The sequence below is a fragment of the Passer montanus genome, unplaced genomic scaffold, assembly GCF_014805655.1.
Source record: "Passer montanus isolate IOZ18808 unplaced genomic scaffold, ASM1480565v1 scaffold4, whole genome shotgun sequence".
Classification (NCBI taxonomy): Eukaryota; Metazoa; Chordata; class Aves; order Passeriformes; family Passeridae; genus Passer; species Passer montanus.
In genome coordinates this window covers 13,772,692-13,797,093 of record NW_024368818.1, presented here as the reverse complement: position 1 = coordinate 13,797,093, position 24,402 = coordinate 13,772,692, and the positions used below count along the sequence as shown (strand labels likewise).

The 24,402-nt window shown below is 38.8% G+C and overlaps 1 protein-coding gene across 3 annotated transcripts in view; it reads right to left on the bottom strand.

The window, feature by feature from the left end:
* Positions 1 to 24,402, bottom strand: part of NOX4 (NADPH oxidase 4) — a 110,625-nt gene that overhangs the window by 58,628 nt on the left and 27,595 nt on the right. For all 3 annotated transcript variants that reach the window (XR_005628557.1, XM_039718414.1, XM_039718415.1), the window contains one exon: positions 8,998 to 9,058. Coding sequence is in view for 2 of the 3 variants with exons in the window: in XM_039718414.1 (XP_039574348.1) it covers positions 8,998 to 9,058 (61 nt within the window). In the remaining variant the exon portion in view is untranslated. The remainder of the gene's footprint in view (positions 1 to 8,997; positions 9,059 to 24,402) is intronic.

Sequence of the window (24,402 nt, the reverse complement as noted above, 5' to 3'; positions counted from 1 at the left end):
AGAAAGAGGAAGAACAGGAACATGCCAGAGCTGCAGAAATATGGATTATAATATCAGTGAAATAAAATACACAACGCACCCTGCCCATCAGCTGCTGCACTACATACCAAAGGGCTATTTATTGCTGTCACAGCACAGTCTACTCCATATACCACAATGCAAACTCCTTTGCTTTTTGGAAAGTGATTTCCAGGCTATGAATTCCCCCCTACAGTTTCTCCTCACAGCACTTCAGTTAATACTGAGATAATTAAGTCCTTTATCTCAAAGAAATGCCACATTCAGCATGTAGCAGCCACCATTTCAAGTCTCCCTCAAAATTGGGATGCACTGGTAATTAATTTACTTTGCTGTATGTTAAACTTTATAGTATATTATATTTAAAGCATTTCTGCCTCGCTGCCTTTTGCAACTTAAGGACCTGATGAAAGGAAAAAAAATGGGTTTTAATTACAAATTGATTTAGTGGACTAACACTCACAAAAGGATGCCTTTATATTAAAATATGGACTGCACTGGCAATCTGACTCCATTCCCACTAGGAACTTGCCTTCACCTCTGTGTTCTGCACTGGGGTATCCAAATCTTGAAGCATAAGACCACAAGGTTCAAAGTTGCACACAGAGCTGGAATTAGCATGTATTTTTGTGTGTGTTTTATATAAAACCAGTAGCCATGAATATTTTAAACCAAGCTCTTCTGTTCACAGCAGACACCAAAGTATCTGTTTGGAGAAGCTGTGGAAACTTGCTACTGGCCAGTTCTCAGGACATGATGCTTTCAGTGCAAATTCTGAGGTTTGGTTTGACTTCTTTCTTTAAAAGAAGAGGTCAACTTTTTGAGGCTACCACATACATTTGATTTCTATTTTTGCACTTGATAACTGTACAAGTGGTTTGTGGCAGATATTTTATTATTAATATTTATGACTTAAAGGGAACCCTCTCCAGGGGAGGACAGGGACAAAAGAGAGCTGTGGTTGCAAGATGCCCCTTTAAAATTCTTGGATCACAAACTATTTGCTTATGGTGAAACTCAATTTTTCCAGCTCACATTTGATGCATCTGAGAAATGATGCATGTACAAAAGGACAGGATTGAGCAACAGGATGGGGTGGCACACGAATGCAAAGCTGAGTTGCAAGGGACTGTAGGAAACTGATGATAAAATTTGGGGTGTAGGATTTGCCTCTCACATAAAAGACCAGCATTAATTTTAATGAATTTTGGAATGGAAAGGTGTTTTGGAACAGGTAACGCTGTTTCAAGGATGACTAAAATTCAGAGTAAGGACATGGAGCTGGCAAAAAGTGGAGAAAATATACTTACAGAAAAAATACTGCAATAAAGGAGATGGGATATCCTAACTAGATCTTCAAAGCTAATATTATGCTAACAAGCAGTTATATAATGTTTGTTGTGAAAATAGGAAACCTCATTTGACCATGTTATTTGATCACAATGACATTTGCAATGCTGTGGGAGTTTTAATCAACTCCCACAGAATTAAGTGCTGAACACAGCACAAATTCTGAGCGAGTGATGGCCTCTCTCTCCCCTCCAATCTAAGCACCAGTAGAAATAAGCAGACAGGTAGAAGAAGCCAAGGAATAAAGTGCAATACAGTGACAGTTCAACCACCACCATCACTGGTGCTCTTCATGCAAAAGAGAGCTACACTTTAAATCACACCAGAGCCCAAACCAACAACACTGCCATTGAAAAGCAACCTTGCTTCTGTTTCTCAAGGGAATGTTGGAAGTAGAAAGGGTGCAGGAAACAAAAAACCAGACAAATACAAGGTCTCAAAACACGGATTTAATACAACAGGTAACCAAATAGAAGGTTCAAATGTTCCACATTCATTTTCTGTACATATTTGCACACAAATGGGCAACTAAAATGTACACACATTTCCTAGTAGTGGCTCTTGTACTGAAATGAGGAAAAAAGTAAAAAAGATAAAGGAAATAAAACAAAAAACATGGGAAAAAACCTACTAACTTATGTAATCATCACAAAGTTGAGCTTCATTTTCAGAAAAAGCATAAAAAGAGCCCATGAAAGGCTGAAGCTGAAAACTCTGCAGAACAGTACAACCCCAAGGTTGTAATATACCTTCTGTATAGAAATTATTCTGAAAAACTATCAAGCATCATGCAGGAGTTGGGAGCATGTAAAGATAAACATTCTTTCTGATCATAAAATTTATAAATATCTACAGTTCCTACACAAGTTTTTCCAATTTTTTTAATGTTCTAAAGCTGAAATATATTTTTTCCTCATTAACTATAGCAATTTTTACAATCTGTTAGAAAAAGATACCAAAAAGAACCATTTCAAATCGACTTTAAAGATATTTTAACCAACAATTTTTAGTTAAAATGTGGTAACTCAAAATCCCAAATCTGAAATCTCTCTTTTTCTTCTGTCCCCAAGGGAAAAGTAACAATAAACTGAGAACAAAGCTAGACATTTGGCAGAGATTCTTCAGCAGAATTTGGATGGCATCTAAGAGAATCTATTGCCCCAGGGAAGTGCAGATATGCATGAAGAGCTGGTATTTTGATGTGAACTCTTGTATTTCTCTAGAAACCATGCTCACACAAAGGACCCTGAAAATCCAGCCAAACCTTGTATATTCAGTGCTTGAAACAGCTGTGTACCTCTGCACAGAAACTATGTAAGAATGAGTCTTCCCATAGCAGACATCAACAGAAAAATGGTGAAACACAGGCAACTCCAGAACAGCAATTTTGCCTCTTAAGTAGGCAAACACAGCACGCAGTGATTACAAAACCAGAAATATGCCTGGCAGTCCACCCAAATACACGTCCTAGAGGTTTTCAGTCTTATAATTCTATTTTCAAAGTAGAGAGCTTTTTTTTTTTGCTTTTTTTTCCTACATCCATTCTGATTCAATCAGCTGGTACAAGCTAATGTGCTCCACAGGTTTCACTTCTGTAGCTCCTAAGAGTGATGAAAATGAGGCATAGCAAGAAATCCTGCAACACTGTGTTCTTGGATCAGTGCTTAACTACAGCAACATCCACACATCCAGTGCATAATGTATCAAAGGATAAAAATTAATTTACATCATTGAGTCATGCCATTTTCTATAATCATTACGTGATTAAAAAGTGCCTGGGATATGCAAAAAAGGTGGAAGTTTACAAACAACAAGATCTACCAAGAAAGGACTACTGTGTAGGAGAAAATTTCCTTCAATGTAGCTTTCTCACCCAAAGATCTTTTTTCCCCTCTAGACATAAAACTCATTAACTGTTCAAATAGGATTTGACTCAAGTTACACTGTTTTTGGTACTAAGTCAGCTGGAGTTCAACTAATGTAAAACAATCCAGGTCTGGAGCCAAAAATTCAGATGTGTTCACCTTCAGCATTAGTTATTTAATCAGAGGAAAAGGGCTTTCAACCCCTTTTAGTCAGTAAACTAAATCTGTTCTCCTTTTTCTTTAGTCTCTTCGTCCTTTTATTGAGCTTTTTTAAGGAATAAGTAAAGTAAATAATGAACATTAATGGCAATGAACAATAAAATTTGTATTCATTACAGTACACTATGACTAATTATATTGTTAAGGCGTATTAACTTCCCAATAATGTAACTGTATCATTTTATTACTAATGTCAATTTATATTAAAAGGAAACAAAATTAAACCTTTTTATCACTCAATTCTGCAATCTTCCTCAGAAGTTCAAGTAAGATTCTCTGACAATACAAAAATTTTTTGTCATAAAAATCTATCAGTGGAAAATAACACCTATCTCATCTCTGTCCTGCTCTTCCAAAACCACACACAGATTTTGCTGGAACAGCTGACAGCACCACGTCATTAACACCTTTATACCCTGCCAGGAATCTGATGGAATAACTAAACACAAAAAAAATGTTACTATGGAGTGGAAAAGGCCCAAATCAAACAGAGCTTGAGATAATAGCAAAAGAGTTGACCAAATGTTCATCACCAGTGAGTAGATATTTTTAAAGGAGCTCAGTAGCAGTTACAGAGAACCTGGGACAACCTTGTCACTTCCTGTGGACAGACTTTGTAGTCTTATTATTCCTTCTTGTCACCTTCTGTTCCACACATGACTCCAGTCAGAATCAAGATCCACTAACAATACAGGAGATACTGACTGAGTGAGCCACTACTTCAATACATCTAAAACTGTTCTCAGGGTTACTGAACATAAAATATTGCCTCTTTGCTAGACCCTACACTTGATGAGAAGTTCCAGGTAAGCACAGGAATGCACAGCCTTGGGATGCTTCTGACATTCCATAAATCAGGAGCTGCAGGAGCTTAATACAGTCATGCAGACACTCCTGACAAACCCTTCCACACCAGAATGTTCAGATCATTCCTCTTTCACAGGCACTTAAAAGGTATGTCATTTTCTTCTTCTGGTCAACATGAGAAAAATCCTTAATCAGGCTCCAAAATCCCAAAGAACTGCACTACTTTTTTTTTTTTTGCTTGTTTTTCTGTTTAAAAACAAGTAATTTGGGGTGTGTACTGTTTGCTGTCTCAGGTCTTACTCCACAGGGAATTAAACAAGACCCTTTTTTTTAATTCACAGGGAATTAAACAAAATGCTTTCATATATTTGCCATGTTTTGAAAAATTGATGTTTTTAACTGAAAAATGGTTTGTTTGTTCTTCCCTCATGAAACTTTTTGCTCCAAAGCTGGACCTTCCAGAAAAAGAACTGTGACAATATGTGACAAAAATTCCCATCATGCCATGTCGCCTGTAAAACAAGGTCACCTGCACCTGAATGACCCAGTTACCAGGCATAACCTCATCTGTAGCAAAAAAAAAATGAAGCAAAGATATATATTTTCAGATGACATCTGGAGTTTATTAGGGTGAAGCACATCAGTTCTCCATAATCTGTCTGTTCTGGCTCTATCTGGATGGTTCCTGCACACATCACCACCTCCTGCTGCCACAAAATTTAGTAACTTATAGGACAGAACTCTCAGAGTCAATGGATAGTACTCAAGTGCTCTTATGGCATACCCACAATAAATATCATAGTGCTCAGAACAAGCCTTGGAAGTGTCTCTAGGAACATACACAACTACACAGTAGGACGGTGTCACTACTAGATAAAAATTATACTAATTACTGCAGAGCACAGAACAGCATCAGTGTTCTAAACACAGGGCCACATCAATTTGCTCCAGCAACCACTGCAACATAACAGCAATGTTTCACTGCCTTAAGGCATGCAGTTCACCTCAACACCTCTGAGTGCTGTGTATTTGTTTTCCACAAAAACATGCCACACGGCTTCTGAAGCCTGTTATTCCTGCATCATCAATATCACTTTCTGTCTCACACCCTCGAGTTTGTCTGGTGAACGAGACACATTCTCTTGATACACTGCCATGTCTTTTTTTACCGCTGTCAAGTTGTTGGATGCTAGGCATGGCCCATGGCCTCTATTTTTCCCTCCAGAGGTGCCAGATGAAATGTCAGCTTCAAAACTAAACAAGCAGTAGTACTTGAGGCAGCAGCAAGGACAGAAGAGACATTAAGGCTGATAGATGACAATGCTGGGGGATGAACTAGACAGTAAGTGAGACAAGAAAAAGCTTTGAAAAAAATTGTGTTGTAAATACTAAGCCTACAATTACTTCAAAGCTAAAGGAAAAATAGGTTGCCACAGGTACCAAGAAGAAGCAGAACAAAACAGGTATTTAGAGGGGATGGCCAGTAACAAGATCAGCTTTTTACCTCATCCATGCATCTCACAGCTCTGACCCATGCATGAGCCACTGCAGGACGCTCAACGTTACTGCAGGGTTTAAACACCCAAGCAGCTCAGCTTGAGGAAGCCACAGAGGAAGACAGGCTGACTCAGCTCTGTACCACAGGGCTAAAACCAACCTGCATGTGTGCAATCACCACAGATCAGCCACTATAAACACCCTCACTTGGGCACCCAAGTCCTGACTGTCCAACTAAGCCATGCTCCACAGCCACAGGTTTCACAGTGCCACAGAATGTTCTGTTAATACAATAGGTGCTGACTTAAGCAGCTCAAAAGTCAGCACAAGGACAGAAATTGTATTATCACAAACCCATTTTTAGGAAGGTTTTTTTATCTGTTCCCCTGTTCACAATAACCACGGCACATGGCAAAATATGGAATGAAAAACCAAATTAGAAGTGTTTACATGGGAAAAATCACAGCCAATGAACTAAACTACCTACCTCGGAGGCAGTGAGATAGATATAGATATATAGACATAGTCTTTACAATGAATGAAGAGAAAAAGGCATGCTTGGAGCCTGGCTTGTCTTATCCTAAACTAGACATATAAACAGGTCAGAGGTCTACAAAGGGAGCTAGGGGAATCATTTCAGGTGAAAATATGTGCTCCAAGGGCATCTGAGGGCACATTACAGCAATACCAGTGCCTGTGTGTCTGTTTTCTCTAATGAACATGAAAGTCAAGCACTATACAGTTATTAATACCACCACAACATGAGTGGTTGTGGTGGTATTAATACACAACATCTCCACAACAGGAGATCTCAGATTTGTAATGGAAAAGGATATGGGTGCTTAATATAATGAAAATTAGATTTGTATTTTTCCCCAAATCTGCTTCTGAGGGGGACAGATTCTCAGCTGTTCTAAGCTCAGACAGTACCACTTTGTTTGACTGGAGCATGAAACTGGAGGTCTAGATTACCAGTTGGTTTGCAAAGGTCTCAGAGCTACTGGTTTTGTAGCTTCTTCCTCTCTTACCTACTTTTTCTGTCCTACACTTTCCATTATTTAAATAATTGATTTTAAAAAGCAAATAATAGTACTGCCTGAAAATCTACTAAGTATCAGCTCTTATGTAAAGCATTGTTTCTAGAATGACTGGCTTTTCCTAAAGCTGCTTCTTTCACCTTATTTTATTTGAAATCTAAAATTATACACACTGGAATATGGGCAATAAATGACTTCCCATCAACAGCAACTTCTTATCAGTAGTTGAAAATACTATTGCCCCTTTTCTCCTGACATGCAGTTGCGTTCCCTACCTACAAAACAAGGTATTCTATTACATTTTCAAAATATCAGTCAGAGACATTGTTAAGAGACTTGACCTGAAACAACTTGCAGAATTGGTTTTCCAGCAATCTGTACTCCCTCTCCTGTCCTTACATCTAGTGGCAGGAAATGTTCCTTCACCACATCTCCCAGGTGCAGGCAGCTACAGAAGCTAAAGTTATCCAGAGGAGAAATACCTCAACTAATCAGTTCTTCCCTGCATTTTGTGGCATATCTGCACCTCTCTTGCATTCTTTGAATTTAGGCTTGTAATTGAGCTCTCTGAAATAAATTGTCAAGTCTCTTTGGTGTCAGGCATAAACTGTCAGGAATGGGAGACGGTGATACAAAAGAGAATTTTAATAAATAGGATAAAGGCTGAGAGAATAGGTCATGAAAAGAGCTCAAATGACAGTATGTCTCATAAAAACTCCTCCAGTCTAATATCCTGTCTGCAGAAGCAGCCTTTAGAGCATGCTTAAGAAAGATAATAAGGAACGTGGCAAATATAATAATCCTTCCTCAAACAGTCACAGATTAGAGACTATTAATTGTCACAGGGCTTAAGGGAATGAGTGAGAACAGGGATCCATGGTACTGATGCAGCACCAAGGGCTGTGTAAACTGTCTGCTTCTCAACAGCACATTTGACACTGGGAGAGATATCTCTGTTTAGCAAAACTACTACAAGAAACGGTCTCTGTAATGTTGACAGTGTCTTGAATATCACACAGTCCAACCTAGACACACCTTCCCTTCAGTGGAGACTATAGATGCTGACTTGGGAGAATAATACATAAATGTTAAAGAGAGCAATTCACACCACAGAGGTAATCAGAAAACTGCAAAGATGCCACTTATTTTGGAAAAACAATTTAGCTAGTACTTCCCCATCCCATTTTTCCAAAGAGCCTACTGTCACCTCCCATGTAGGAATGATGCTTACCAACAAAAGAACCCTCATTCTGAGGCAGACCAGAGGCTAATCCGCCCCTGTCTGGCCAACACTTCAAGCAAGGAGAGAAAATTAGGGGGATTATGGAACACATGTGCATATGGCATTGCCCTCCCAGCCTTTGCCTATTGAAGTCTTGCAAAAGCAAGTATGTAGCCAGACTAGAAAGTTCAACAAATATGCATAGACTTATTATCTCTGCACTGGTCTAATCCCTATTAGGGTGACAAGCTCATTTGACTCAATTCCACAAACACACAAGCTGATACAAATTAACATGGAGAACATTTCTTCATAAGAAATGAACCAGACCCTGCTGTGTATCTGCCTTCCTTACAAGGAAATGCTATGCTGAGCAAGAACAAAGTCAGACACTACGGAATAAGGACAACTATCACTTGAGTATACAACTGTCACAGGGAGCACCAAATTGCCCTTCTCCTCTGCAGGGAATCCTGGCTTACACCCCTGGTCTGGAGTACATTCAAAGAGCAATGGAAGAGCATGGAAGAACATGAAAGCAAACCTGTAATCTCAGTGTACCACAGGCGTTAATTAACCTGGCTGCCATCCAAATTGCTGGCACCAAAATCCGCTTATCTGGGAGCTGCACATGTCAGCATTTCTGCAGACACTACTATGTACAGAGGCACTGCACTGCACAGGGATAGCAGACTACCCAAAAACAAGAAAAAGAGGTAGAAATGGAGGAACACTGAAAATTTTTACAGTGCCATCAGAAGATCAGTTAGTAGTGGAAAAACATGTTATTTGAAGAAATAGTACGTCTGAATAAAGCAGGGATTGCATCAAGAATGTAATAAAAATGAATTTGGGAAAACAAGCATGAGCAATCTCTAGTGAGAATGCACCACAGTCAAGGAACAATTGTGCTGAAGCCAGAAAGTGAGAACAGTTCAAGTAAAGGCATTTGTCTCTGAAAAGGAATTGGTTTTCTACATACCTGTCCAGTCTCCTACTACTTTTAGGTGGACCCCAAACGTTGCTTTGGTATCTGTAGGGCACTAAAAATATTAAATATATTAAGCACCACTTCTGAGTAACAGAAAAAAAATGCATACAAAATACAGTTGTTAAGACAGAACCTGGTATAAATAAGTCATTCCTAAACAGCCACACCAGCAGCTGTACCCTTAAAGAAGCAAGTCTATCATCAGCACAGCTGGGGTAGCCAAGAATACCTAGTATTCCTTCATACTTAACCCTATCTTCTAGTCACAAAGGAGTCTGGATGCTTGTTGCTGATGTGATTTGGAGCAGACACTTCATGAAGCAGTACTCAGCAAGGATACCAAAAATAGAATGGAAATACTCCTCTACTATTGACAAATCATTCAAAATCAGGAACTGCCCCATCATTCTGAAGGCATTTAAGAGACTTTTGATTCTTGAATGTCAAGGCCCACTTATTCAAGCTGACCATTCTCATGCAACTGATGCTTTCTTCTAAATGGAAACTGTAAGCAATTCACAAGACCTTACAGTTGGCAAAGGAAAAGCACTAGATCCCATGGCATATCATAAAAATCACATTGCAGCCACTATTCTCTCACTCCACACATATGCCCTCACTTCAGGGCTATTGATTGTGACTATCAACAAAGGAATGTTATCATTTACAATCTTATCTACACCATGGTATTTAAAAACCTCCAGTCAAGGACTAAGGACCCCCCACAGTTTCACTCCTTGCTAGCTAGGGGGACATTTCAAACACACTGCTTCGACAGCTTTTGCAGGTATACCAAATGATGCGCACATAAACAGGACAAGTAACATTACTCAAGAAAAGTTTCTTCACTTTCCTTCTATAAACCAACACCACTGCTTTCTTTTTGATAAGAGATATTACTCCTGAGTTTTGATGCCTTTCTTAGAACCTGTTAATGATCAATCCAAGCTCTATCATGAAACCAATACCCAATATATGATGTTCTATCTCTTTTCTTTTTTTTTTTTTTTTCCTATTACTAGGGACAAACAGGAGTTTTGAGGGGAGGGCTTAAATTGAAGGAACACATCCATATGATAAATAAAAGGTGCCCAGGTAGAGAATCCCTGCACCAAATACTCATACACCACACTTATGAAGACATTTCCTGGCTGTTCTGGACCTTTGGCATAAGTGTTCTCAAGATAATCTGTTCTGGGCAGTGTGAAGCCACTGACCTCAGGGCTGAGAATCAGTTCCTGACAGTTCTGTATTTAGCAGCAGACACAGTAAAAGGGTTAGTATTATCTACATTTTGGAAAAACTAAACAGGGAATACAAAGTCCCAGCTCATCGCTCCATTTTCCTGAGGGGGAAGAGCACTCCTTTTACAAATCCTGACTACTACATAGACTTATAGGTAACTCTTTATTTTCTTCAAAGTTTTTCTATAAAAAATGAGGTACAGAAACCCAGAGTCCCAATTATTTCAGCAAGTCTTAGTCTCCAAAGAAAAACAGCATCAAGGGAGGGATTCCGACAAACACACAATGAGGCCAGTGTTAGCTACGTCTCATGGCAGCATCTTTCAGAAAAAATATCAAGACTAATTCTCCATATAAAAGCAAGTAATCGGTCTCTTAGGTGGGGAGGTGTATACTGGCAGCAAAAAGGTCTGTTCCAGAGGCTTCTGTAGGGTTTTTCACTCTGTGCTGCCCCAGGGCTCTGTGTTTCACAGGAGGTGGACTGATTTTCTTAGTCCAACTATCTATAGTCCCAGTTCAGCACATCTACAAAATTGTTATTCCCTGCTTTCACAAAGTTAATAGCAGAATACCCCTTGTCTCCTGCCAAAATAGCTTCAAATCTGTTATACTTTACATCACCTTTATAACTAACTCTTTCCTGGACTACCCTGAAAAATTATCCAATAAAAGTGAGATTTGTTTCTCTTTAGACTTTAGGAAACCTGTTTTGATACTTATAACTAGCTAGGAGACATCCTCATAGAGTTCTGGAAAAATCTCCTCGTGCTGCTAAATCTTACCAGAAGAAACATGCCTATCTGGGCTACATGGAGTGAATTTCCCCCAGTTTAAAGAAGAGAAAGAATGTAGGAGATCCAGCAAAGGACTACCAAAGCAGTGAGAGGATTGGATAATCTGACATTCAAAGAGGGGTCAATAAGGGAATGCACTTGGGTAACCCATAGAAGAAAAGCCTTGGGGTGATGTCTGTCTACCAATAAATAATAATAAAAAAAAAATCATCTACAGAGAAGATGAAGGTGCTCTCTCTCTTCGGCAGCATGCATGGCAACAAGACACCAGACCAGGAGTACAAGTTGTTTCAGAGGAAATTTCATCTGGATATAAGAAAAGTGCTCTGCATCATGGAACAGGCAGCCAGGGAAATAGTACAATTTCTCCTGCTAATTCAGCTTCACATGACACTGAATAAACTCATCCACAGCCCTTGCCCCAGAAGGTTGAACCAGATGATCTCCACAGGCCTCTTCTGACTTTCAAGACTTTCTTACATCCCTATAATTTTAACTCTGAAATTTGTATTTACATATTTTTACTACACAGAACACTTATTTTACCTCTTTCATCTCTGTAAACACAATTAAGACTCTAAACAGTGGCTTTTTCCAGACTGTTGGAAAATATATTCCAGCAGCCTAAAAATATTCAAAGACAGTTTTTCAGAAGTTTAATCATGCAAGTTGATGAATTTTCCTGTGTTATTTATTAACAGGCCACTGGGAATCTGTCATGAAGTGCAATGAAAACATTCTCTTATACATTCAACCTTCATGAAATCACAGAATTGTATGATAGCTGAGACCAGAATGCACCTGTGCAGACTGGCTACTTTGACTCCCTTGAGAGAGCAGAGTCTGCAGGAGCTGGTGGCCCAGGAGAGTGTCCCATTGTGCTTCCAATGTCTCCAAGGATGGAGACTCCACAGCCTGTCCAGGCCACCTGCTCCACCCTCAGAGAAAAACTGGGGTTTCTCTTAGGTCCAGTTGAAAACTCCTGTATACCACTTTGTGTTGTCCTGCCACTGGGTACCTCTGAAGAGACTAATTCTATTCTCTTCACTTTTCTCTCAGTTCAGCTTTCTCAAACTCTCTTCATACCCAGAGATGCTCCAGTTCCTTACTCATCCTCATGACACTTTGTGCTTCAATACATCCATGTTCCCCTTGTACTGGAAAGTCCAGAACTGGGCACAGAGCTCCAGATATATCGCTGATGGGAGAAGGGTCACCTCTCTCCATCTGCTGGCAACCCTGCCTAATACAGCTCAGGAAGCTGTTGGCTTTCTCTGCTGCAAGAGCACATTGAGGGTTCATGGTCAACTTGGTGTTCACCACGACCCCCTGGCAACTCTGCTGAGCTCCTTCCCATCACATACTAGTACCTGGAGTTATTGACTTGGCGAAATGAAGGTGTGCCAAAATGGCCTCAGAAATGCATCATATCCTCTCTGAAGCTGTGAACAAAGCCAGTTAAAATTATTTTGAAACTGTGTTTTGGCAAATGACATTTCAATTTCACCCTGCTTTTAACCTGGGAGCCCTAAGAAACAATCCACTGTACTACGTTGAGAGCTACATGCAGCCCCCTACCCTTCCTTTATCACCCAGCACACTGTCCAGTGGAAAATCATAAAGATTAATCAATCTTAAAATAAAATAAACATACTTTATCTTAGGTCCTTTTCCTTAAATCAACCTTCTTTTCCAAAAAGGGAAATCACTAAGTTGACTAGTCTGTAATGAGAAGGGAGAGTAGACAATATTAAACTAAAGGTCAGAAGTGCTTTTCAGTAATTCTTTACAAATTTGTTTCAAACTTGTTTGCTGCACTCGTTTGATTAAAATGCTATTATGCACAAATTAAGTGTTGCAGATACTGTAATAACATGAAGTAATGTTAATCTTATTCTAACCTCAAAGATCTATACCTTTAAAAAGTGAAATATTTTACAGGTATGAATGTCTATATTCATCAGGTTATCTTCCAGCATTTGGCCCTTCTTGAAAACCATCTGGAAGCCAAAGAAATTCTGTTAAATTTAATATAGCTGTGCTGATGTACACCCTCGGAGAAACCAAAATGTGTTCTTAGCATTAAGATGGAATACTTTCCTCAGTTTACAATGCCTATTTTTGTATATATTTTCACATTCAACAATATTACAGGATTTTATATGTAGTCAAAATTTAGAGAATACAGGTGTTGTTCTACATCTTGACAAAAAAAAAAATCAACTTTCCATATATTTTTTTCCTTTTTTTCTTCAAGCTAACTTGGACTACAAATGCAAGTTATCATGCAGGGATTGTGCAACAATCCCTGGAGAACTTTATTCTTATAAACCACTAAATTAATTACATTCACCAGTAACCTAAGCTCTACTATCTATCTCTATGTCAAGATAAACTGAATAATTTAAATAATTTATAATACACTACTAGATTAACACATATTTGAAATATATTTTATTTTGCAATTTTATATTGTGATCACAGTTCTCTGTTGTCCTCTGCCTTGCTTTTATATGAATGCAAACCAATTACTGTTAGATCATAGCAGTTCTACTTTACACCCACTGTATAATGGCTCCAGTTGCCCCAGGAGAGATTTAGATGGGGTGTTAGGAAAAATTTCTTTACCAAAACAATGGTCAAGCATTGGAACAGGCTGCCTGAGGAAGTGGTGGAGTCACCATCCCTGGAAATGTTCAAAGGACATGCAGATGTGGTGCTTAGGGACATGGGTTAGTGGAGGACATGGCAGTGCTGGGTTAATGATCTTTTCCAACTCATGTGACTCAGTGATTCCACACCAGTACAAAAATCTGCTCACGGTGATAAGCAGTGGAGAAATCTGTGCACAAGAGCCCAGCACAAAGCAACTGAAAACTATGTTATGAACATCTGTGTTTCTAGCTTAGAGTGCCCTGAATATTTAACATCACTGCTGCATCACGTAGTCAAAAATCCTGTCCAGAACAAAAAGTGAGACAGAGCTTACTGAAGTTATTTTAATGTTATTAAATACTATTCACTATTTTAAAACACTCTTTTTAGGTGTTAGGGTACAGGGAAGGGGGTGAGACATCAGCAAGCTAGTAAGAAAACAGAAAGTTAATTCCTAAATATTTCCAGTTCTTCTGCGCACCTCTACCACAAGAACTGTGAAGCCTCTTTAGAGAGGTGTTAAGTTCTAATTACTGACTATCACAGAAATGCTAATACATGCACCAAGATAACACCAAGGAATATCTGTTATCAGAAGAAAGGAGATGAAAGGGATGCTGAAGTTACATACCCCCCAGTGGCTCTGAAAATAAAGCTCCTTACAAGTTCCAATGGAGATATTGCTCTCAAGTAAAACTGCACCACAGTAAACATCACCTCTGCATTTGGTGCTGCAGTAGGTGGCCTGAACAGTGACCAAAATTACAAAGAGGATCTGTACTACAGCTGGAAGAACAAAGTGTCTGATTGGAGGAATTAAAAAGCTCATTGTGGGATTTGTTTACATAAAAGGAAACTCCTTCAAAGAAGTCTTTCACTTTGAGTAAAAAGCCATGATATGATCTTAATATGGATTTGCAGATATCCTGGCAGGGACTGCAAACAGTGCAGAGACCCTGTTTCTATGCTCCTGCCTGCCAGGGTGAACCAGCTGCACTGCAAACTCTGATTCACCAGTCCATCCTTGCTGCAGACTCAATGAACCCTTACCAGACCAAGAGAAACACATTAGAGACTTGGCAGGTTTTGAAAAAGAGGCAGAAGTGAGGAGAAAAAAAGAACTAAACACAACCAACATATTTTTCCCTCCTCAAAGGGGAAAAAAATAAAAAAGGGAAAAAGAAATAAAAAGTTTTCAACTTTGCCAACTGACAAGAAAATATGAACCTTGGAAGTTCAGTAAGCTGCAGCTTGTCTGGTTTCATACAGAACTGATACAAACATTCCTAAAATGATTCATTCTGACACTAGAAAATGGAGAGAAGTAATGACAAACACAGGCATGCTATATAAAGGTAGCCAAGAAATAGTAGCTAGACTTGAGTCTGACTCATAAGAGGTGAACTCTGTAACACTAGGCTATCCCTGTTTTAACTAATGAATCCAGTAAGAAGCAAATTTCAGAGGAAAAAAAAAGTTACTACATGGAGTTATTCTTTTAAACACATCTCTTCCTCAAACACTTGGAGATTTTTTAAAATGTCTCTATTTCTGCATCATGTTATTTTACAGATTGGATTTTGGTTAAAAGCTTTTCCTCTTACAGACTTGGCCTTACAGCTATCCTAACTGAACTGGCAGACATCATAACATCTTGAATGTGGGGAAATCCTAACCACGGAGCATGATTTAAGTATCAGGGGTGCCAGGATGATCAAGGCAAGACCACCATGCCTCAAATACCCATGGCTTCAGCCAGAGTCCCGCCGCAGTAGAGCCAACTCCCAGCAAGCAGCCCAGGAAGCAGCTGCAGCAACATATCTCAAACATTTTTCACTTTCCATTGCCATATACTCCTTGCTGTACAACCCCAGACACCTGCAGTCAAGCTAGTGGAAAAAACACACCATAACAATCTGCAGGACGCATCACTGAGCAGCTGCAGCTCCAAGAAGGATCATTCTGGTCATCTGGGGTCTAACTTCCTCTGTAACACAAACTACTAACCCACACCCACTAATTCCCACGAGTCTGTAGTTCAGCATTTGCTAATTCACTCCCTGCAATCTCAGTTATTAATTACTCTAAGTGTTAAAAGTGTTCTTTCTTTTCTTTAGGTCTCAGTCTATGAGAGTCCTATCTATAAAGTCTACTTGTTCCTTGATTTCACTCTCGCACCACAAGAAAATGCAAATTTTTGATGTAGCATTGTCTTAGGATTGTAAATAGACCAATACTTGTAAAATACACACAATACGGCACAAAATAAATTGTTGAATATATAATATGGAATTTCTTAATTTGTTTTCTAGCAGGTCTGTAATAGTGCAAGTGCTACTCTATTGCTGCTATGGATGCACTCAATACAAAGGTATACTTTTAGAGACTAATCAGCATTTATTTTCCTCTGCAGCTCAACCAAGGCAAAAAACTTGCTGACCACCCTTTCACCCCAGCAGACATGCTACACATCACAGAGTCATAGAATGCTCAAACTGGAAGGAACCCATAGGAATCATCAAGTCCAACACTCTATAAGAGAGAAAATAAATGTTTCAAACTCAGCAATATTTTCAACCAAGGCAAAAAACTTGCTGACCACCCTTTCACCCCAGCTGACATGCTACACATCACAGAGTCATAGAATGCTCAAACTGGAAGGAACCCATAGGGATCATCAAGTCCAACACTCTATAAGAGAAAAATGTTTCAAACTCAGCAATATTCAGCCTATATAATTTATGCATCTCAAGTTGCTGTCTCAGGGGAAAAAAAACAAATCACAACATTTCAAGATGCTCAGGATGCACGCCTTTGTCCCTGAAGGAATAAAAAGCAGAAGAACAATGCTTCTGCCCAAGACTGCCTCTCCAAGTCCTCCAAGGGTACACAAACACATGGCCAAGCAACAATGCATGGAGCTAACAAACATAGGATAAGGAAACTCAGCAGCACAAAAAGGTCCAATCATCAATCCTCCCCAAAAAAAAACAATGGGCCACCTCCAGGCTCATGATAACTGGCTTTCAGTGGTGTGAGATACTCATGGAAAGAACAACCAAAGGATCAACAAGTTTTCCAGTCAGATCCCCACCACCTTGAGGAACCGCTGTGTCCCTCTGAACTCCCCTACCAGCACACACTGTATTTTGCCAGGCTAAAGCAGAGAGCCCCACCAGCCAGATGGTCTTAATTTTAGGACAGCAAGAGGCAAGGCACTTAATTTCCTCTAATATTTTGTCCACATGTTAACCGTATTCATGCTTAAATCTTGTACTGAGGTTTTGTTTTCATTGTTTGTTTGTTTGCAGGGGAGGATCATTGGTCTTTTTTGTTTGTTTTATTTTGATATTCTCCTGCAGTTCCTAGACCTTGCACTAATCTGACTTAGTAGCCAAACTATAAGCACTATCTCTGATGGGAGAAAACACATGTCTCTGCTGAAGTCCATACATGCTTGTTATGTATTGCAAATTTACTTTCATTGAATCAAAAAACCCAAACCCTGATGATCAGAGGGATCTGCCACCTTCAGTTTAAAGTATCTGCTGAAGGAGAACTTGGGGTTTAGTGAACTTAGCAACAATTTCTGTGTTCCCTTCTCACCAAAAGAGTCAGATTTGAAAGTTTAAATAGAAGTCAGGGTTTACATAGGATTTTTATACAGACCCCACAACTATTAATCCCCAAACCAAACAAACAAGTCTAAGGAAGTACTAAAGACATCTGCAATATTAATCTATTCTATTTTTGTTTTACTTAAATTCTTCATCAAACAGCTGCTAGATATTCTTCTTCTATGAAGAGCAGACAAGCTCTAGGGATTTCTTTAGCTTGCCAGCAAGATACTTCACAATTTCCCTAAACACTGTGCAAATCATCCCATAAAGACAAGTTTCATAACTATTTGCACAAGATATTTAACAAATCTTATTCAAATGTCATCATGTTAGATTTTGTTTTTATTGTATTTATCTGACAGTATGAACTTAGCTCTTGATGTCCTTACATACTTTTTACTCAGGCAACCTTCCAACAATTTTTCCATTTTTTTAATGAAGTATTTCAGAATTTGGCCCCTAGGCTTTTCCTGTTGTGGACAGTTTATTTCTCAAGTTTACAGTGCAGGGCACATGTTTCTCCATCATCTCCTTATTCAGTACAAAATTTTAGGCTTAAAGAAGCTTAGAGCTAAAACTTCACTGCTAGACTGTTAAGATCTTCACTGATTTTAAATGAACCCTGAATTATACAGGGATAAAGACAACTCTGGGTCTACAAAACACTGGTTTTATTTTACAAAAGCAAATGTACTACTTCTGATGTTGTTTATACTGGGTATAAAATTTGCTGAGATTTTTCTGACAAGGAATCAGGCTCAAAAACATAAAATGTACAGATCAGGGCCACCACCTGGTAATCCCATCATGTCTAAATCCAGATACCAAACGGACTTTAATGGAGATGCAGAGGTAATAAGGAAAACTCAATCTACAAAAAAACACCCAAAACCAAACAAACCTAAACAAAACCCTTAAAGGTAAAAAATCTATGATTAAGTAATAGCTCTGAGATTTTAGTTCAGTACATAACTTGACATGTACATTCAGAAACCTCCCAGGTAATTCTTCTATTTACCCTGAGATAGTTAATGGATTTAAGAGTTTCTCTGCCTGGGATAATATTACTCTACTATTTGGATATTAAACGAGTGAGTATTCGTATACATTTGCATTTGAGTGGATCTGAGTATCTGCATATGCAAACTTATCCTGTCCTAAAAACTCAGTTTTGACTTGTTAAAAAATGCACACATGCCATCCTCCCTCTGGAGTTTTCTTACTCATACAGAACTGTATGTGGAAGGAAAGGAAGGAAGATGTTGCACTACAAATCCTCCTGATGTGGTCTGCTTCAAATTAACCATCTGCTCAAAAATATGGAGAACCAGAAAAAGGGCAGAACTTCTTGGAGCTTTTTATTACCAGACTCCTCCAGTTTCTACTTCAATGGGATTTAAAAGCAGATTAAATACAGCACTAAAGTATGGGGGGATCAGAGCACACTCTGACATGGGAAAAAATTTCTAGTTTCAAAGAAACCTCTTGTTGCCAGTAGTTGATCACTGCTTAGCTGTTACCAGATCTGGGATCTAGACATTAAATGAAGAGCCAAAACTCTTCAGAGGGTCTGAAGAAGCAATCTCCTACCTTATTAATAAAGCACATATTTCATAAAGCCCTGGAGTCTCAAGGCTGGGAACTTTGTTTCAGCTTGTTTTGATTTTTTGCTTTCTATGTGCCACTTCTGAGCCACCTCTCTCTTTTAACTCTATCTCATGAAGCTACTAATCAGTGGATATGCAGGGAACATCTTATACAGACACAGGAAAAGCTCAGCAAGTGTTTATGCAAGCTACCTCTGTTTAAATATCAACAGGAATATCTTTAGATACATGCATGTGTCAACTGAAGAAAAAAAAGGCAACAAAGGAAACTTCAGGATATTCAGACTTTAGCTCCAAGGAAGAAACAGGGGCATGACAGCTGCCAGTGGCATGACAGCCAAAACTGTCATGCCAAAACTGCCATTCCAAAACTTTGGAATAACAGATTATTTGATGCTGCAATTATGGATGTTTGTTGCAAAACAGAATTTTCCCAAAGCAAACCTCAGATCTGAGCCATTCCCAAATTTAGAAGGATTCACATCTTATTCTCATCCTTATTTCAAGGTCTGTTACAGTCTAAATTCTAATTGAAGTGATGTAATTGTTTCCTACCTTCCTTTGGCACAAGAAAATCAACACTGCTGAAATAACAAGTTACCAAGCTTCATGAGCTGCTGGGAGTAGACACCAGTCTTTTGATAGCCAAGTGGTCTAAACTACAGCTCATGAGAGTTTGTGCTTTGACTCTGTAGTGGATTCAGCAGAGACCTCATAAGAGATTCAGGACTTCTTCTGAAGCACTTAAAATCTGTGAAACACAAAGCTATTTCTATGAGGCTTACTACTAATCACTGCTTGCTAATGCAAGAAATTACGGAAACACAGTAGAAAAAGTGACTTAAGATACTAACTTATATTCTAAATAGGACTCTGCTTCCAATGCCATTCATTAGCAAGCTAAAAAAAAAAAAAAGAAAGCATGCAGTCACGGATTCATGCTGCTGAAAATCACCAGTAACACAAGTGTCTGAAAAGTGAGGGAACTCAACACCAGGGGGAAAATGCATGATGGAGATGGAAAAAAAACCAATGCCACTGTAAACTGCAAGCCTTAGTCTCTACTTCTTCCTACAGGTTAAAAAGAAGAGCAACCAGAATGATGTTGAAGGAAATGAACACTCCCCAAAATGTAAAAAACAAGAAAGAAAAAAAGACTTCAAGGTCTCTAAAGATTGATTTAGACAATTACATTTAAATTGCATTCCACAGCAGACAAATTCCACACTTTCCTCCAAAAAGGGTAAAGAAATGTCAGCCTCAGGAAGCAGAGCATGTTTCTCTGGATGGTCTGATCTCCAGACCATATGTTGCACTTGATCTGAAAGACAAATCTCTTTAAAAGAGTCCATCAAGGGGAAAACACACAAAAATAATTTGTCCATTTACAAACACTCAGCTGAAGTAATTATATACAGAACGTAATTGTCGTCACTACAGATGAAAATATCTTGGGACTGTGCTCTGCTCAAATTCAATTCTAAGCAATAACACCCTACCTAAAATAAATAAATTGGACATGAGGGCATACAGGACTGAGAACATGACTCACACTGTCTTACACAGCAGAGTAACAGATATGTAAAGTTGTGCAAAAAAAAAAAAAAAACAGTGAAAAAAACTGTCATAAAACATGATAAAAAGAAAGATTTTTTTTTTTTTGTGGAAATGAAATCAGAACAATAGAGCAATGAAGACACTATGAAGTGAATGGCCGACTATTAGTGTCCAGCAGGTCACTTGCAGGAATTCCAAATGTTGGGCCAGCTCTTCATTACCTTTCACAGACTTCCCAAAGACAAGGAGACATGCTAGAGAGTACAAAGTCACTAGTGAACAAAAAGCAGTAGAAATACACTTCAGAAATGGAAATCACACCACTTATGAGAGAAAACTGGTATTTCTAAGCATCTGAACTTCAGAACGCATAAGTGACACTACCAGAGGGTTGAGGTAGGTGATCCTCCTTTATTCAGCCATGCTTCGAGACCTGTCTCCATTGCTGGGTTCTTCACTACAAGAAAGACAAGAACATACTGCAGAGAGTCCAGACAAAGGCCATGAAGATAATGATGGGACTAGAACACATCTCCCACAAAGAATGTTTGAGAGAGCTTTGACTGCCCAGCTCTGGAGAACAGAAGGCTCAAGGGGACCTTATCAACATTAAGCACCCAAAGGCAGGGTGCAAAAATATTAAAGCCTTTTTATGCTCACTTGGTTACAATTCAGAGCTCCCTCTGGCTCTGAGCAAAACACATGGAGATTTGCCAGAGTGGAATGGGAGTGAGTTCAGTGCCTTCACACAGCCTCCCTGTGTGTCCCTCCACCCTGGTGTTATGTAATAAACTGAGCTAAACTGTAAATATTACACAACCTCAAAAAGGGAAGGGACTAGTAAAATATGTCCACAACTCCTTCATGCTGACCCATCCCCTCCTTTCTACCTAAGCTTATATATTATTTAGGAGTATAAAGATATGTCTGCAATGGTCATTTTTTGTCTCTTAAGCATGTTCTAGGCACAGTGAGACATTTCACCAGTGTGAACAGAACATCACATAGGGCCTGGAGACAGACTTTTCAGTATGACCTGTTGCAATAAGACATAGGGTAATGATTTTATACTGAAAGAGGGTAGATTTAGACTAGAGATAAGGAAGAAATCTTTTACAATGAGGACGGCGACACACTGTATTGTAAATGCAAGGCACCCCCGACAAAGGAGAGAGGATGAAAGGATTTCATTTTATTAGAAGGTTAATTTATTACTTTATTATACTATATTATATTAAAGAATACTATACTATATCATACTAAAGAATACAGAAAGGATACTTACTGAATGTTAAAAAGATAACAGTGAAAATTCATGACTCTGGAAAGAGTCCCGACACAGCCCACATTCCACATGAGCACAACACAGGAGAAACAAATGAGATAAGAATTGTTTTTCTTTTCTCTGATGCTCTCTCACTGTGTTTCACCTTTCCCAGGAGAAAAACCCTGGGCGAAGAAATCATATTCCGAGAATGTGAATGGCACAACACTGAAACAGGTTGCCCAGACATCTGGCAGATGCCCTGCTCCTGGAAACATTCAACATCCCTGAGTTGGATGGGGTTCTGAGCAATCTGATCTACTTGAAGATGCCCCTCATTACTGCAGTGGGGGGTTGGACTAGGTGGCCTTCAGAGGTCCCTTCCAACCAAAGTAGTCTATGACTCTAAGCAGGACAGCAGCACCAGGAAGAAGATGGCAGTCCTCCCCTGCAGCTCTGCTGCAGTCATTGTTAAACTCATTGCTGCAGTGCACCTCCAATACTGAAGCCACACACACCTTTCATGAATTTCTCACTGTGGATCTAAGCCACTCACCCCATCACCAACCTAGAAAAATAACCCAGGGATTATGATCATTCCACAAAAGAAGCAGCACTAGTGTTCCAGCTTGCTTGGGAACTACAAGCTGGTCAGATGGGAGTGGAAAAATGACCGAGTTAAGCTTTTACCTACACATTCTACAAGCATTGTCCTATGGCTAGCATCATATTAAACAACGAAAAAGCCTTCTTAGCAGGACATCAGCCCACACCATATTCTCTGACCTAGAAGGACATGCGGAAATGTGTCCCTTGCTTAGTCTGGGTAAAAAGATTGTCATAGATCTAGACACTTAGAATCCTCATTATGCTGTGAAAGTCATTTACCCAATGACAGCCTTTCTACAGTACAGTTAATGTTGTAGCAAAATACGCTTGTGGCAACTCAGTGGTAACTTCATATCTTGCAATAGAATATATATGTGATCTTGAAGGATATGCTGTTATGCTGAAGGATACCACCATACTTAAAAGTGTAAAACACTGAGCATGAACAGAAATTGCCTGGTCTAGTATTACCTAAAATACTTCATGCATTGTGCATGAGTGGAAATTGCTAATTTTAATGTTAGCTATTTAATACATGGTTGAAAAACTTATACAAACTGTAATTTATCAACTGCAATTACATATTGAAAATATATACTGCACATTATCACTTATTTATGTTCACTAAGAAAATGCAAACTCACAACAAGAGACTTTCCATAGCTCCTAGCTCTAGAGGTTCATCTGCAAAAATAATTTTACATAACATGCATTATCATACTATGCCATTTTAAATACTGGATGAAATTCTCAATTCATGCAAGAAATCTGACATACAATTCAACTTCATCTTATGACCTCACCCAGTCAGTCTGTCTCAGCAGTCTCTTCTCTGACAAAAACTCTCATCTGAACCAAGTCAAATATTTCTGATGACATTATTTCTAAAAATTAAAGCCACAAAATCTATTGTTTTAGCAGTGTCCTAGTACAAGAAGACTAAATCTAAAGTTCCACTTTCCAAACTGTGCATTTACTAATAATGATCAAATTATTACCATCATATTAATTTTGACTGAGATGGACAGTGAGAAATTAGAAACATAATGTTTTACGATTAATATTTAAATAAGATGTGCTCACTGGTACAGACCAGCTCTATAGCTATACTAGGGCAAAAGGAGTGGAAAGAGCTACCCAAGACTTAAAACAGTTCTTGAAATTTATGGCCTGAATACTAATGTAATAAAAAAATGTAAATAACTTCTGACTAAATCATTCTGCATAAATTCATATATGCATGTAATTTTTCAGCATTCCATATCAAGTTATCTTTGTGCACTATACAGACAGAGGACAGTCTTAAAAGCACTACCTCCATTAACACATTATATGTAAATGATGTGTTATAAATAACACGTAAGAGATTTCTCTGGTTTGCACTGGTAAAGTGCAAATGAATGAAAGTGCAAAAGTGCAATGATTGCTTCACCAAGCTATACAGAGGCAGCTTCCCTTAAGTGAGATTCATTTCTAGATTTACAGCACAAAATTGATTTTGGATGGAATTTAGTGTCGGCTCTCCTGTGACTCCTAGCTCAGCATACATATAAGTAAATTAAAAAAACAAAATAAAACACTCCACAAACCCAAAGAACTGGACCTGGCTGTGCCCTCAGAGTATCGGCTAGCATTAAAACATCTCAATTTCTCCACAGCACTAGCTATAACTCAGTAGGAATAAAGTATCAGTTATGAGTCCAAAGAAAGCAATCACACATGAACATTTATCTCCACAGTCTTCTTGAAGAAGAACGTTCAGTTCAGGCAATCCAAAAGTATTTACTCCCATCGGAAGAAAAAGGCTGCCACTAATAATCAACCTCATACTCTGCTTTTGTAACCATATAGCCAGCCAGTACAGTGATTTTTTAGCAGAATCTACCAGGTCTCTGCACTATGTACTCCCAGAGAACACAACTGCATATTGTTCCAGTCTGTCTCTACAGGTTTCAGCTCTCATTCTAGACCAACTTAAGTAGGAATCCTAACATTGTATCACCTCATTGGAATATCATGCCATCAATATATCTCTTAATATAAAAA